At 37.4% G+C, this 16,590-nt stretch overlaps 1 protein-coding gene across 2 annotated transcripts in view; it reads right to left on the reverse strand.

The window, feature by feature from the left end:
- Positions 1-16,590, reverse strand: part of ZDHHC17 (zinc finger DHHC-type palmitoyltransferase 17) — a 77,489-nt gene that overhangs the window by 29,565 nt on the left and 31,334 nt on the right. For both annotated transcript variants that reach the window (XR_007889353.1, XM_051617917.1), the window contains exons 4-7: positions 12,780-12,857; positions 11,378-11,522; positions 5,464-5,528; positions 4,112-4,274 (exon numbers count right to left, since the gene is read on the reverse strand). Coding sequence is in view for 1 of the 2 variants with exons in the window: in XM_051617917.1 (XP_051473877.1) it covers positions 4,112-4,274; positions 5,464-5,528; positions 11,378-11,522; positions 12,780-12,857 (451 nt within the window). In the remaining variant the exon portion in view is untranslated. The remainder of the gene's footprint in view (positions 1-4,111; positions 4,275-5,463; positions 5,529-11,377; positions 11,523-12,779; positions 12,858-16,590) is intronic.

Here is a 16,590-nt window from a genome sequence, read left to right on the forward strand (position 1 = left end):
ATATGTATGTTCTGACATAGCAAGAATTGTTGCCTTTGGCACAACACATTGTGTTTCACTGTACTACACACAGTCTACTAGTCTGTAAATGAAAGACTGTGCTTCTCCCTCAGCTATTGACAGGCAGCAGAAATCAAGCAAAGAATAAGAATTCGTGACCCACTGGATCATGGAAACTCTTGCCATCTAAAGCCTGACTTCTCTGTTAAATCTCTGCCTTTTCAGCAGGGTGAAGCTATTAATATAATGGAATTTTTTTCCACAAGCTTCATGTTCTTATATTCATCTCAGTTACTGAAGTCCTAGGAAGAAAACAGGAAAGAATACACTGTTTATGTCCAGCTTATTCCAAAACTGAGCTTTTATGCTTGGCTTGTGCTTCATGTACTTTGAATGCTAAGCCAGCAATAGTCCGTGCTTTCTCTTTCCCTACTTTCAGAGGATCAACAGACAAAGCAAAAGAGAGACACAGAGAAAGATATAGGGGCCAAAGGTGCCTATCAAACTGATTTGATTTTATTGCTTTTTAAACATTTAGGAAGAGAGCTAAATGAAAGTTATTGACTGGGTCTAAAATTATAGAGGAGGCAAGAGACAACCAATTGCAGGTACCTCCAGCTTCAGTTTTGCATTTGACTCCTCCTCTCTTCTACTGGAGTTAACTCCCCTCCTAAACAAACCATTCATGGAGGCTTGAAAAATGGCTGAATCCTCCATCGCTCGGCCCCCTCCTAAAAAAAAAGTGAGACAGGTACCAGAAACTGAAATTACCCAGAAAGGGCAATAATTACTATAGACAGATTTCAAAGATTAAAAAGTACAGTTAGCTACCTATATCCCATAGAAGAAAATGGGAACTGAGTACTTAACTGTCATTTTTGCCCTTGAAATCTTGCTCCAAATCTCTAAAAGGACAGTAAATAGCACAGACTACAGATTGTAAGGTGAAGGTTTTTGCTACTGGACAGGACCTCACACTCCTTCTGTGCAAGAATTTTAGTTAGCAAAAGCAGTTAAAAAAGAATAACCTTTTGAATTAACTTGGCTTCAAACTGATTTAGCCAAATGTTTAAGAAACAGATTAACTCAACTCCATTCTCAACAGCAATGCCTGAACTCAAACTATGGTGCCTGCTTCATCACAAATTTAGTAACACCTTGAATTGCTAGTATCTGGAAAACTCCAGAGATGCTGTTGTTTTAATATCACCTTACATATCTAGACTGTAAAGATTACCTGTGGACAAGCAATCCCCTCTGGGATTTGATCTCCCAAGTAAATCCTGAAGTTTTCTTGGGGTCCAGCTGATCATCCCTTCCACTAGAGGGCCATGAGACACCTAGGAACTACCTAGATAAAAAGATTGAGGGAGCTTTAAAGTCTTTGACTATGCTTCTCATCATCTGGCCATGTTTATATTTTCTTTGTATTCACAGGGGTGCTGGATGGCTGACTTGCTTAGAAAGGAAAAAAAAAACAGTATCAGGGAACTTAATCTAGTAACATACTTAGTTTTCCAGCAAGCAATACTGCTTCAATAGTATATATTTTAAGTGTTTCAAGAGCATAATTTGAAGAGTCATTACCATAGGAAAATTTACATGTAGACTTCCACAGATAAGCCTACAGATACACTTCATAATCAAGACACTACATCTAAAGTTCATTCAATGATTCATTAAAAGATCAAGTAACAAAAACCAAAACCAACAAACAAACCCAAAGCAAAAAGCCCCAAAACTTTCTTAAAACCATAAAAGCTCTTCTAGATCTCTATTGCTTTCTAGCAAATAAAGGAGCTTCTGCTTAGATTTAAATAAAATTTACAGGTTTCCCCCTGGTCGCCTGTGATAAGCTAATTCCCTGTGAAATCATGTCCTCGTCTGCCCAAGCTGTCTACCAGTGTGGCTAGATAATTTCCTTAACAAAAAAGAAATTAAAAAATCAACCAAACAAAAAACCCACTCTGACTACTGAAAAGCAGCTTCCAACTCCAACTGTAATCCAGTTCTCAAAAAGAAAAAAGTAAGTATCTTACCACCAAAAGTTTATTTTTCTTGTACAGAATAATAGAAAAAGGATAAATAACACAAACAGGGTAACCCCACTGCTTGTATCAATCTTTATTCTAGAATAAGAGTACAGTTGTTCCTATACTTCTTGAACTGTCATGCAAAGTAAAAAGAGTACCTTATTGGGATTACTAGTTCCAACTTGTTTCAAACCTAGGCAGCCAGCAGCACGTGCCTTTCTAACATGGACTCCCTAGAGCTGATAACAAGATCAAAGCTCACACCTACTATTTCAGCCACTTTGTAATTTGGAAAAGATTAACAGCTTTCAGCCAACATTATTTCTTTAACCTTAGCTGTATCCAGTGGGCTATCTGAGAAAAAAATTTCACTAGATAGTGCTGCAGAAATCTGGAAGGGACTGCATCAGAAAGGAGCCTCCTACAATTCCTTTTGTTTCTGGAGAAACACAAGCCAGACACTTAACAACCTGTTTCTGCTAAAAGTAAACTTTTTTGCTGAACAGTCACAGGAGAAGTACAAAACCGAGTTTCTATATTCCTATAAAAATAAACTACATTCTTTTATTTCCTGTATGTTTACTATCACCCAAATGATTATCTGCTATAAAGCCACTGGCAGGATGGCAAACCTGCCACTGCTAGAATTATTTTGATCTACTGAAGACCCTAGAAACTTGAAAAGGCATGCAAGAAACCTAGACTTCACCACCGAAGGTAGGCAGTGGTTCATGAAACCAGACAAGTCTTTGGGCATGACTGAAAAGAGATCATGATCCAGCAGGTTCAAAAATCTACTTTTCTAATGACTGCTGCTGTCTGTCAATGAAGAAGGAGAGACCATGAACTGCTTTCACTAGCAGATACTTTTTCATTTGGACAAACACATTTTTTAGCCGTTTTCATAAGAATCCAGAACTGTATGTAATGTGATGACTAATCACACTAACCAGTTTGCCAAGGGAAGCAAGATATGACACACTGATTTTTTTTTTTCCACAAAAATACCTTCATTTTTACCATTAGGTGGCATAGAAAATAAACTTTAACAGTTTACAAGAAGTGAGACTAGCACCTTAACTCATCCACACAACTGACCTTACAGACCAAGAATAATTATTATATATTCACATCAGTGCATGCCAAGCACAACAGGTCCTGTCCTGTTTAATCAGTAGGGAAAATGGTGAAGGGTCAAATAAATGTAATTATTTAACATTTTATAAACTCAGATTTACAGCTGTATTTTCCAGTGTAACCACTCCACTTGCAACACTCATTAGGTGGGAAATACAACTATATGAAGGGAAATTGAGTAGAGAATTATTTTGTCTAAAAGTCAGTTCTTCTCTGACATCTCAGAAGAGACAGTTTGGGTGGTGAAGTGCATCTAATTTAATATACAGAATAGTTTGGAGGTAATGAACCAAAACACATCTAATAGGCGCACCTTCCACTGCTGGAGAAGCTCTTGTAGGCATCAAGTTTATGGCACAAATTCTAACAGCTGCTTGGCTGGTGTAACGTATGCTAGGGATGGGCTCTGTTAGTGCTGAATCTAGCTTCATCTTTAAGAGGTACTGGCAGAGCAGTCAGGCAGCAAGTTCTGATGCAAAAAAGAGGCCATTTTCTTATTTTACTCTTACTGTAAATCCCTTGCTGACACTGGGAAATGTACTAGAGCACTTGTCATCTCTCTGGAGGAGGACAGAGATCTCTCACATCTTGCTCCAACAAACAGACGGTCACCCCAGAACTTCACTAGAAGACATTCAGTCAGATTTCCAATTTTGCATCCGAATGCACAGGTCTTCACACATGCAGTGTAATTGCACACCTCACTTCTATATATTTGCAAATAATCATTGGTAAATTAGTTATACGAATACTTTTGAAGGTGCAGGTTAAGTGGTTATGCATCAGTTAGGAAAAACTGATTCCCAAACTAAACAGTAGCATGGCTTCTGCTCCATCTTCAAGATCCCACCATACCCACAATAATCTATTATTTGAGAATTATCATAGGCTCTGTTATTTCTGCCTCAAACCACTTAAACAAAAACAGACCAAGTGTTTACCTTTATATTTTGAGCATCAACATTAGCTCCAGCTTCTAACAGAAGACTAATAACTGTAGTATTTCCTGCTAGCACAGCCCAGTGCAATGCTGTGTTTTTGTGGTATTTGTCTCCAAGATTAACAGAAACATTAAATGTAAGTAGCAATCGGGTTGGGTCCACACTAGGAAAGAAAACTCTTGTTAGATCTTCAGAAGATTAATCCAAATACATAGCAACTTACTGTTAATGAATTCAATTCCTATGAAGAATACTAATAAGGTACATAATATAAATATTTTTGCTGATGATTATGAATGGCTCAAATTCTCTTCTCACCAATGAGCAACCATAATTCTGTTGACTTTTAAAGGACCTCAGTAAGACAGTTTGTTCTGGGATGTCATAAAACACAACTGTTACACACTTCTGTTTTCATGTTTAACAAAAATTAACAGTCATGATCTGATTTATTAAAGTATGTACATTGCCATATACTTGGCAGGTAACAACCAAGTCCAAAAGATGTTATATTTCCACTTCATATTCCAAAAGATGAAAATTAAATAGGATGATAACATTGGTAATGGTAGGTATTTATAAAATCTAGCCAGCGTTCTTCTCAACAATCAACAGAGATAGGCCTTTCTAGGCAGGAATTTAACTCAGACAAATCTGCTCTTCAGAGAACTGTCATTTTATATCAACTTTTTCCAATCACATCCACAGAAAGATTTATTTTGCAAATGAAAAGTTTATATTAGTGAGTACTGCTGCATAATACCCTCTCTTTTGAATACGTCACTGCACTGATTTTGGCTCACACCAAGTTAATTTTCTCCACAGCAGCTCCTGTGAGGCTTTGTCTTGGATTTGTGAGCAAAACATGTCTTGTTACCACATCCATGTTTCTAGCTACTGCTGAGCAGCTCTTACAAAGCATCAAGGCCTTTCTGTTTCTCACACTGCCCTGTCAGCAAGCAGGCTGGGTCCACAAGAAGTGGGGACAGGACACAGCTGGGACAGCTGAACCAAACTGACTAAAGTGATATTCCATACTATATGATCTTGTGCACAGCAGCAAAAGCTGGGGGAAAGGAAGGATGGGACGTTCAGAGTTCTAGCATCTGCCTTCCTAAGTAACCACTGCACATGGAGCCCTGCTGTCCTGGAAATGCCTAAACATCTGCCTACCAATGCGAAGTAGAGAATGAATTCCTTATTTTGCTTTGCTTGGGCGCACAGCGCTCTCAACCCACAAGTTTTGTCACTTTTACCCTTCTGATTCTCCTCCCCATCCCACTGGGCACAAGTGGCTGTGTGGACTACTGAGTTAACAACTAAAGAAAGTCAGACGTGTAGTGAAATATTACCTATGTGTTCTGTAAGCTGCCCACATTAAAGGTGTCATTCCATTTTGATCCATCATATCTACATCCTAAAAAAGGAAAAAAAAAAGGAAAAAAAAAAAAGGTGTTGAGATAGGTAAGCATGCTCAAATCCAGTAAATACAAAGTTTGTAAATAAAAGCAGTATTTTAAGACTAAAAAATTGAATTGGAGAAATACTGGCAAGGTTTTAGTACATAATAAAATAGCATTTTAAAATTTAAAACAGATTTTAACACCACCATTGCAAATATATAACCATTACAATCTAATTTGGAAACTACGGAACAGTCATGCTGTAATTTCTTTCTTACTATTAAAGTTCAACATAAAACATACACATACAGATGGTGTACTATTGTACTAAAAAGCAGGATAAAAAACTAAAACTAATAAATAAACTCAAGGATTAGTTTAACTAAAACATTAATAAATAAAACTAAAAACTAAAACAATGCACCGATATTTAATTAAATACTTGTTAAATTACAATAAACACCATGACCTGAATCCTACATCCTACTGAGTGCTAGTTGCATCTATTTTTCCACTTGCAAAGCAAGTTCTTAGTTCACTCAGTTCCAAAGGTATTTACCTATCTGGATATCAAGTTTTACACCCACCACTAAAAGAAGGCCATAAAAGTGCTGGAGTGTGTCCAAAGGGCAAGGAATCTGGTAAAGGGTCTACAGCACAAGTCTTACCAGAACTGCCTGAGGAAACTGGGGTTGTTTAGTCTGGAGAAAATGAGGCTAAGGGGAGGGAGACCTTATTGCTCTCTACAACTACCTGAAAGGAGGTTGTATCAAGGTGGGAGCTGGTCTCTTCTCCCTAGTAACAAAGCAATAGGACAAGAGGAAATGGTCTCAAGTTATAGTAGGGGATTTAGATTGGGTATTAGGAGAAAATTCTTCACTGAAAGGATTATTAAGCACTAGAACAGATTGTCCAGGGAGGTGGTTGAATCACCATCCCCAGAGGTGTTTAAAAGACCTGTAGATGTGGTGCTTAGGGACATGGTTCAGCACTAGACTCAGCAGTTATGTTAACGAACGATTCTGTGATTCTATCAACCCCAGAATTTTCTTTTCTGTTCTTGCAGTCTGCCAAAAGCCCAGCACCCAGGGGTTCCCACTCATGGTGCTGAGCCTGAGCTAAGTGGAAGTCTTCCAGAAAACACAATTCAGTTCTTCCAAATAATTGCTTTTAAAGCGTCCCTAGCCTGGAGATAACCTTACATTTCTGAGCTTCTACTCCATTGCTTCATTTATTAAAAACAAAATCAGAAACTTAAAAAGTAGTTGATTGAGAGGAAAGAACTATTACTTTCTTCTACCGTTTGTTCAGAAAAGAGTTACAAGCGTTAAGACTAGGATCCAAGTCTGTTTGACTAGAGTACTTGTACAGATTAGATCCTTCTGAGTCAACTAGGACCATGCAAATGCTGGCACTCCTTTTAACCTCCTGTTCTTGAGCTCCTGAAGGAAATTAGCATGGCAGCCTAACCTCAAGTTCATTCATCCTTCAGAATGATGACTTCAATTCACAGGTCACACTGTCTGAACAACATATTTTAAAAACTGTAAAAGTTACTGAAACATGAACAATCACTCTTCTATCATTAGACTTCACACAGAAAAGCAATTCTTCATGATAAATCAAAACTACACTTTGCACATAAGGTGGCACTCAGCTAAAAGAAAAAAAAAAAAAAAGACATGAGCTCAAAACTAATCCCTGCACATCAATTACCTATGCAGGCTACAGCTATCACTCATGTTAAGCTACAATGTGTCCTGAAGCAGATCCCTTTTCAAAGGAACTTTAACAAAGGGTAAAGCAACTAAGATTGACTTGCATACTGTTGTATAGATGTAAGTAAGATGACATAGTTGTAGAGAGCAGACCTGTGCTCTAACAAACCTCTCATCAAAAATTCTTTGTGACTGCCAGATCATTACCATAACCACACAGCAAGCACAAAGTTTCAGAAAAGGAAGCTCTGTTGCTGCATTTTGCCAGAGCTGAGACAAAAAAGTAAACCTTCAGCAGCAGGTACATATTAGGAGACTGTTCTGTTCTCGTGGGTACCAGCAGGTGTTATTCTTTTTTAAATCTCAGTGACAGGTCAATCTGATAATACTCGTGAAGGGGTGTACCTATGCTGTTAGAACACAGTACAAGCACTGCAAGGACCAAAGATACATCACAGAAGTGATGTAACAATCAAAAATTGCACATAGTGCTGCCCTCTCTATGTATTGCAAGTGTGAACTCTTGTGGACCACAACTGGCAAATTTTTCACTTATTTCTGAAGTAGAACAACCCTGGTTCTGAAAGAGAATAACTTTGCTTATATAAAGATAATCAGACTTAATTCTAGGACACTAATACAAGATTCCACAAAAAGCTTTTAGAGAGGCAAAAATATAGGGGAGAAAGCTACCTGCATGGAGAGAAGCAGCAGCAACTATTCAGCTGCTTAACATGACTTTCTGAAAGCAATACAGCTGATGAGGTAGGATTCTGAATAGCAGCTAGAGATCAGAGCATCATTAAGGCTTACCAGGACATTTAACAAGCAATGGTCAAACCAGTTCTGAGATACAATACTGCCTTTTCAAAAGCACAAAAAGCATAAAGAGATACCACTTAGAAGTGCACAAAATTGCACACAAAGGGACCAGGAATCTGATCCTCTTTAGAACCATTACTGGTTACTTCACAAAACACAGACCTTCATAGAAAGATCCATCACGTCCTTGTTTAGGATCCTCTTCTCCATAAGGAAAAGATCTCTGCCACATGTCCAGAGAAAGGGAAATAAGCTTCTAAAGAGGTGACGTATTTAAAAGCATACAGTAAAGAAGATTTATCAGGGAGATGGAAGGCTGAAAACATTTCCTAGTTTAGGAAAAATGTACTAGCTGTTCACTAGAAGCACAGATTTTTTAAGATTCTTGTGGCAGGAACGGAGTGCAGACCACCAGACAGCTCAAGAAAGGTAACACACAGAACGGAACCTACTTTGTTCTCTCAAACAGTAGCAGCTTTGCTCTGAATACTCTAGTCCATCAACTGCAGAGTCAGTTTTGACAATCATGACTGGACTTACACTTCTGTAAGTAATGTGCTGGAGGTTGGGTATAGGTAGCAAACATTTGGTTGTACACTGGCCTGAGCCCACTGGCGAGAATGATTCTCAGTGCCAAGAGGTAACAGTGCTTAGGAGCACTGCTCATGTACTGCAGCACCAAAATAACCAAGGCTGTTGGTACCATACTGGCATCTCCCAACCTAGATGGCAACTACTCCTAGAACATAACTCAGCAGATGGCACTATTGTAGCTTGGTGAAGTAGTTAACATATAACATAGCAACTCAGAAAATAAAAAAAAAATACATACTTGATGAATAAGTGATAGTTAAAACTATGAGTACTAAACAGTTACACTATAATTGTAGCTCCAGAGTATTTCTTACATTACCCAACTAGCAACTTTATAGTCACTCATTATCTGTTACTGAGGTAAGTTATCTCACGTTACTGGATGAGAACAAGTTATTCAAACATCTGACACATCATATCCGTATCTTAACCTATTCTGGGATGACATGTCTCTGTGTGCTTGGCCCTGATGTGCCTTTGGCATTTTAAGTAGTGTAAGCACAGTGTCAAGCAATCAAGTAGTACAAGCATCAATTTTGAACATTTTTAAGTGCCTTCAAGCTCTTCTCAGTTCTTCTTTCTTGCATTTATAAAAATAATGATCTTACCTAAACTTTAACCGTGCTCCAGATTCTGTTACCTGCTATCTGATTATATTTACACCATGTACTTGCTCCCAGGCTTGATTTTGACCCAGGCAATCTACTGACACAAACAACTTGAGCAACTTATGACACAGCCAGGTTACTAGTCTCTCAAAATGCAGCAAGAGCCACAACTAAACCGCTACCAGCTACTGCTCCCTCTGGGCTAACTAGTACTTGCTGGCATGAAAGCGGGTTCACCTCCAACCAAGGCCAGAGGGCATCTGACCAAGAGTTCTTCCCTACACCCACTCCAGAAGGTGGAGTGAGCCTGACTGGACTTGAGCCTCAGATGGGAAATTTTACCATTGGCTGCTGCAGCCCAGGAAGAGAGTGAAGTAGCAACACCAAAGTTGAGCCAGCTCTATCTCAAAAAAGGACAAGAAGCAATTAGGAGCAACTTATTAATCCACCTGGCAGTTCTCTACACAGTTACGAAAGCTGGCTCTCCTCTGATCATTCAGGTCCACAAAGGCACCAGGATCAGAACTAACAAAGCACAAGAGCCTACACAGGCCTTTATTTTGACATTTATTTAGTTGTCATTTCCCACAGAGGTACTACAATTAAGTTCAAAACAAGGGCAAGTCTACTCTCTAGGGATTGTTATTAAAACACTATTTATATTACTACATTTTAAACATACTGTATCTTAAACATACAAATCAATACATAATTTTAAAGATAAACTTTCTGAAGTGGTTCCAAAAATTGCTGTGAAAATTAATTCAAGCTTACAGCACGGAAAGGATATCAAAATCATAGTTGGACAATTTTGTGCACTTATGTATGTACATATAAAGACACACAGCTTCTTTTGGACAGAAGTGTTAGATGCTCAGATAAATAGGACAGTCTGTATATAACCACGAGTAAGATGCCATAATCACACTATAACATTTTAAAGGCCATTTTACTTTATGAATGCTATGCTTTAAACAAGTTCACAGATGCATAACAACTGCAACAAACCCAGATACAATTACACATAATTTGTGAACAAAATACAGAACTTGTTCCTGATGAAAAAAACATTTCACTCCAACCACTATACCTCACAAAACAGTGATTATATATGATCAGCCTCTTCTTGCATCTAACTTACTACCATACACTAAATACTGCTCTAACAAACAGTTCTCAGATACAAACCAAATACAGCATAGAACAAAGGTTTATCTTTTTACACATGTAGGCATAAATAATTTTCTGCAGCTAATATTCTTGGTTTTTATACAGACCAAACAAACTGATTTCACAGTCACATTCTATCTGACTTAATGGATTATATCTCCTTTGCCACTTGAAAGAATAAGCAGAATAAAGAAGTGAGAACAGCATTAGCAAGACTGTAAAAGAAGAGGAGGGCTTTGACTTTTCTTTATGGCTTACAAAGTAAATAAAATTTGTGTTTCAGGCACATGTCTGTGGGTGAGTAAATCTATAGATTATAATGCAGGGTGAGTAGCAATGATGTGAACATGTTTTGGAGCATAAAGAATTAAGGATGTGAGACCACAAGACCAGTAAAGAATACACATGCTATATATACACTTTACAGATCTAGCAGTAATATAAGAGGCTAACAAGAAGGTATGGGGTTGGTTTGGTTGGTTTTTTTTATTTACACACACATGCAATTAGTAACAGCAATAAATAAAAGTTGTGGACTTGAGGTGCAAAAAAGAGAGATTACCTATGACAACTCTGTCATGTGATTCTTTACCCACATATAATGTGATCATGCTATGAAGAAATCTAAAATATTTGCTGTCATTGTTAATTTTCAAAGATTAAATCCATTTTAAATAAAGAACTGTAAAATAGTAACTGCTAGAATTTCTATACACTACACTAGACAGGTAGGAATTATAACAAAAGCACTCAGACCACTGTTAGAGGACATTAAGTTAGCAGGCAGATGGTACATTACTACTGTAGTCTACAATAGAAGATACTGAATTATTTTTATGCTTAGTCAGGCAAGTATTTTGCATTTCCTGAATGACAGGTATAGGCTTCAATTGTTTTCCTACTCTAATTTTCAGCAGAATCTATTTAAACATGATATTACTTAAAATTTACCTGTCCCTTTGCTATCAGGTAAGCAACAATTGAAGTATGTCCAAACTGGGCAGCCAAATGAATACAGCTACATCCTTCCCCATCAATTAGCGACGGATCTGCCCCATATTTCATCAGCTGTACAACCATGGATAAGTGACCCTGTCTAAACACAACAAAACACAAAACCCCAAATTTAATAACTATATACAGAAAAACGATTAACATTTGAATATTTCAATACAACAAATATGTTTAATAGTTATTTACACTATGGAACCTTCACACTTTGAGTTTTACTTTGAAAAATGTCATTATGATCTGATTGTGCAACTAAGCAAACTCATTCGTAAGAGCAAATTCTATGCAGCCAATGCATTAATCACATGCAATTCACTTGAGCATGTTGTATAGCAAAAAACAGTCAACAAAAACCCCCTAGTTTAGAAATCTAGTCTACTGTGACTTCTTCCAATCCACAAATGAAATCTGCTATTTTAAGAGATGTCAAGCTGGTTGTATACTCTCACTTTTGTAGGGCATAGGCATATCCTTCTTGTAGACACAGTGTCTAACTGTCAGCAGTTTCTGGCATGAGCAAAAATTTGTATTCATTATTTTCAATCTGTCAGAAGCAGCTTCAAACAATGCTTCACAGAACAGACCACAGCTACAAACACCAGGAAATTTCATCAAGCTTTTGTGTTATTAGTAGAGAACTTAAGTGTGATCTGTAACAAAAAGAAACATAGAAGCTAAAATCTTTAACAGAGACTAGTAAGCAAGTCCTCATCTTTAGAAAACATTTGACACATTAAATGTTCTAAGAGCTAATCTTCCAAGTCTCCTTTTTCAGTCTACAATTAAAAATATTAACAGGGAGTGTTCCCTTCCTGCGTATTTCTAGGTGGTTTTCTGAAGGAGCAGTTACTACTTGAAGGCTGCCTTCAATTTTCTCAGCCACTCATAGTTCTCAGACCATCTTCTACATCATAAATCTGATTTAAAATCCATCTTAAAACAATCCCCACACATAACAGAACACTGCAAGGACAATGTCACACAAAGTCATCCCAAGTCTTATCTGCACAAGTGTTGCTGAACTGCAGAAACCTGACAAAAAAAACATTTCCCAAGTAGGAATAAACCTACATGACTATGTACTCTGATTTTGCTTTATTCCTTTTCCTATCATAGCAATCATCTTCCTCTACATCAGAAAGAGGAAAGACAAAAAACTGAGTGATATGCTGAAAGCTCCTGTACCTCAAACATACCACATTCACAGTCTGCCTAGTTATCAATAACTGAATTATTTTACAAAGTATTCCCATAAATCACAGCAATTTCATAAGTCAACTGGTAGCAGGCTTCACATCAAACAAAAACACAGGAAAATCAATTTTTAGAAGACTTTTCCCACCTTGTTGCCCAGTGAAGTGGGGTAGAATTTAAATCTCCTCCAAGCTGATCAACAATAGCACCTTTTGATATATAGTATCTGGAATTACAGAAATAGTAAACATTATTGCTTATCTTTGTTAACTATAAAGGATGCACAGTAAGCATGTTTGATGTTACACAAAACAGGCAGTTACAGACCAGAAGATTAGAACCTCTCCTTGCCTTTATATAACCTTTGATTTTACAGGTGATTATACATGCTCAATTTTTTGCCTTTTTTATGTGGGTTGGGAAAGTAAGGGTGCTTCCTACTGTGTTTTAAACATGCTGCTATTTCCTAGTTTGGTTCTAAGGTAAAACAGAATGATTACTATATATATTAGTACAAACTGTGCTACCACAGAAGTATTTAATAAAATACATTCTTCTAAAATATGTAGAGAGGTTGCTGCGTTAAAAAGAACTCTGAATTAATGGTAAAAGAATATGCTACTAGAAGACTAAGATTTTTAGAGTATTTTGGCTATATGGTAAAATTATATACAATTCAACTTGCAGGTAATTGTTCCAAGAGCTCATGCTTAAGTTAGATATTTAGCCAAGTACAAAGGTTTTTACGTAATTCTCAATCATTATTAACCAAAGGACAAAAGCATCTGAGTCATTTAAAAATACCCCTTAATGATGGGCTAAAAATTGCTTTTCCCCTCAAGAACTTAGTAAGAAGATGAGCTACCTGTATGAACAAAACAATTTACCCATAGTTAGCTGCCACAATTTATATTCATAGTAATTTGTACTGTTCCTGTGAACTGTTTTCCTTGCTTCTTTATATGGGACACTAAATTGGCAATATCACTTTTATTGTAAAAGAAAATGCACATCTTACAAATAAATTAATATTTTTTTAAAAAACAGGCCTTCTTGGAAGGCTTCTACTTCTTCATTCACTATTGTATAAGCCAATGGCAAAAAAATTACTAACAGACCTTTGAAAAGTACTAAGTAGCTACATAGCTATAGGTTTCTAAGTGCTTGCACACTTTAAGTATGTGTGCCTGCAGACCTTTAGCTTTCAAAATAGCTGCCAGGTATAAATGAATGCTGCTCTCCTGCCCACACAAACTGTCCTTCAAATCCTTAGCATTGTGTTTCTGGCACCTCTATTTCCTATAAGTATTTCAAGGCATGGCAAGAAGTAGGGCAACAAACAGAACAATGTGAAAAATATTAACTACCTTCTTTTTCTTTAGTGCTTATTGATGCAGAGAGCGACACTTCAAAAACAGCCCAAAAGTAACCATTAGGAACAGAAACTGAAAAATTCATTAGCCATACATGTCCAAAGTAAAAACATCTAAAGGAAAGGTCCTTCTATACCCTTGTTTTAGAGCCATCAAACACAAAGAAGTACTGCAGCAGACTCGTTGCAACAAACAAGATCTGCTCTCATCGATGCAGGACAGTCCACCTTGCTGGTTTTCAACACCAAAGGAACAAAACTGCAATTTCTCTGCTGAAAAGTTTTTTGATTTCTCAGTGAGAATAATAAAAGTTTTTGTGAAAGTCTGATGTAGGTGAAAAGACAAGGTACACTGTAATTTTGTCATTGTGAAATGAAGTATCAGCTACCAAAGAACACATTTGAAAACGATACTATACTAAGCAGCTGCACCTAGTCCCCCTTTGTAAAGGGATCCCAAGGAAATCTCATCTTGATAAAAAGCAGCACAGAGAAATTCACAGTCAAAGCTTGGAACCATCTTGTTGATGTGACAGTCACTCATGGGGAGGTGAACACTAAACAGATTGTCTTCATTTAAACACTGGTCCCCGCAGAAATGCAGAATATGTTCAGATTCTACTGAGCAGCAGCACTGCTTACTAAGTTTTATTTAGAAGAAAGAACTTGCAGTTTGACAACTGGGAAAAGACAAGGCAGCTATCTCCTGCCAGATGGCAGATTGAAATAATGTTTTATGTTTCCTTAAGGCTGTTCTTAGGCTAAGATAAGATTTATCACTGCATTTCACTTTCAGTAAACATAAACTGTTGAGTTTCCTGCAAAATCAGACTGAGAACTCCATCTTCTTCTCTAGGTAGACCTAGGTTGAGGTAGAAGGAATTCTGTGCTTGATGAGAACGCCATACAGTCACAGAACAGTTTGGATTGGAAAGGACCTTAAAGATCGTATAGTTCCAACACCCCTGCATGGGCAGGGACACCTCTCACTAGACCAGATTGCTCAAAGCGCCATCCAGTGATGGGGCATTGACAACTCTCCTGTGCAATCTGTTCCAGTGTCTCACCACCCTCACAGTGAAGAACTTTTTCCCGGTGTCTAATCTAAATCTACCTTTTTTTTTCAGCTTGAAACCATCCCCTCACATCATACCACTACATGCGCTTGTATAAAGTCCCTGCCCAGTTTCCTGTAGCCACTTCAGGTACTGGAAGGCTGCTTATACGGTCTCTCTGGAGCCTTCTCTTCTCCAGGCTGAACAATACCCATGGAGAAAGGAGGATCTGGGTGAGTCTTGTCTCAGTGAGTCATCTAAGCTTCCATGCTACACGATGCCTGGAGTGTAAATCCTGTTTGAGCAATCTACTTACATTCAAAGCAAGTAGATCTGATAAGATTTCACCTTAAGAAGAAAATATTTCCACTGATCTCCCCATTAGGATCACTAAGTCTTTGCCAGGCATTTGCAAACTGCTCCAGCTTACATACAGTGCTCACAAAATCAAAGTGCATGCAGTCACTGTTGCTAAGAGGGAAAAGCAGAACATAAATCCTTATCTGGTGAGAGTTCAGCACAGGGAATGGGGAATCACTGAATCATCATGGTTGGAAAGGACCTCTAAGATCACCGAGTCCAACTGTCAACACAAAAAACCCCCCACAATCTTAGCCACTAGAGGCAAGATCTGTTCTGATGAAGGTGCTGGCGATGGACATACAGGGGGAGAATGTATTTAAATGGAAACATTTTGCATCTGTTTTATGTGTAAGTACACACATTTATTAGTAAGAACTGTATTGAAAAGTGGACTGATGGAAGATATGCAGTTTATTTCAAACATTCTATAAACCTTCTGATTCAATAATATTTTGTGTATTTAAATTTAATTGCATGTACTTAATTGTTTTGTTACTGGTAGAGGAAAAAAAAACAATTTTCTATAACATTCATGATACGTAAAACAGCAAGTACTAAGAATTACCCTTTCAGGATTTAAGCTCTCCATGTTCTGAAAGATAACAGTAGGTTTCAAAACATTGCATCAAATATTATGCTCCAGTTTTTATAAAGTGAAAAGTAAAAAAACCCCTCAAACCATACTGCTCCCACAATTGAAGATTTTATTGCTTGAAAGAAGAGGTGATGCAATGTTACCTTTTGTAACAGGTGTTTAAAATGCAAAGTCATTATTTAAGTTCTTGAAGCTTCTTGAAATGCTGAAGGAAGTAGGAATTGCCCTTTAGGTATGATCATTGCTTATTCAAAAACATTCATTACCACCTACCATCACACTTCCCATCCTCAAAAAAAGAAACTTAGTATTCCAACAAATATACTATAGTATAAAAAAAAAAAAGCACATGCAGCTGAACAGCGGTACCACAGGTTTATCTCATCTGAAAAAAGCCTGAGCTTGACTTCTGGATATATATAACAAATTTTATTGCTGTTAACTATGTCATCATCTAACTTCTTCCCTCTTCTGCAAATGTCAAGATGAAAAACTGAGATTTTAAGAGACTTAAGATTATTTAACACCTTAGAAGAAATCAACACTTACAAGGGCATGATTAGTTCATATTTAA

Source organism: Apus apus, chromosome 1, assembly GCF_020740795.1.
Source record: "Apus apus isolate bApuApu2 chromosome 1, bApuApu2.pri.cur, whole genome shotgun sequence".
In the NCBI taxonomy this organism is placed as follows: domain Eukaryota; kingdom Metazoa; phylum Chordata; class Aves; order Apodiformes; family Apodidae; genus Apus; species Apus apus.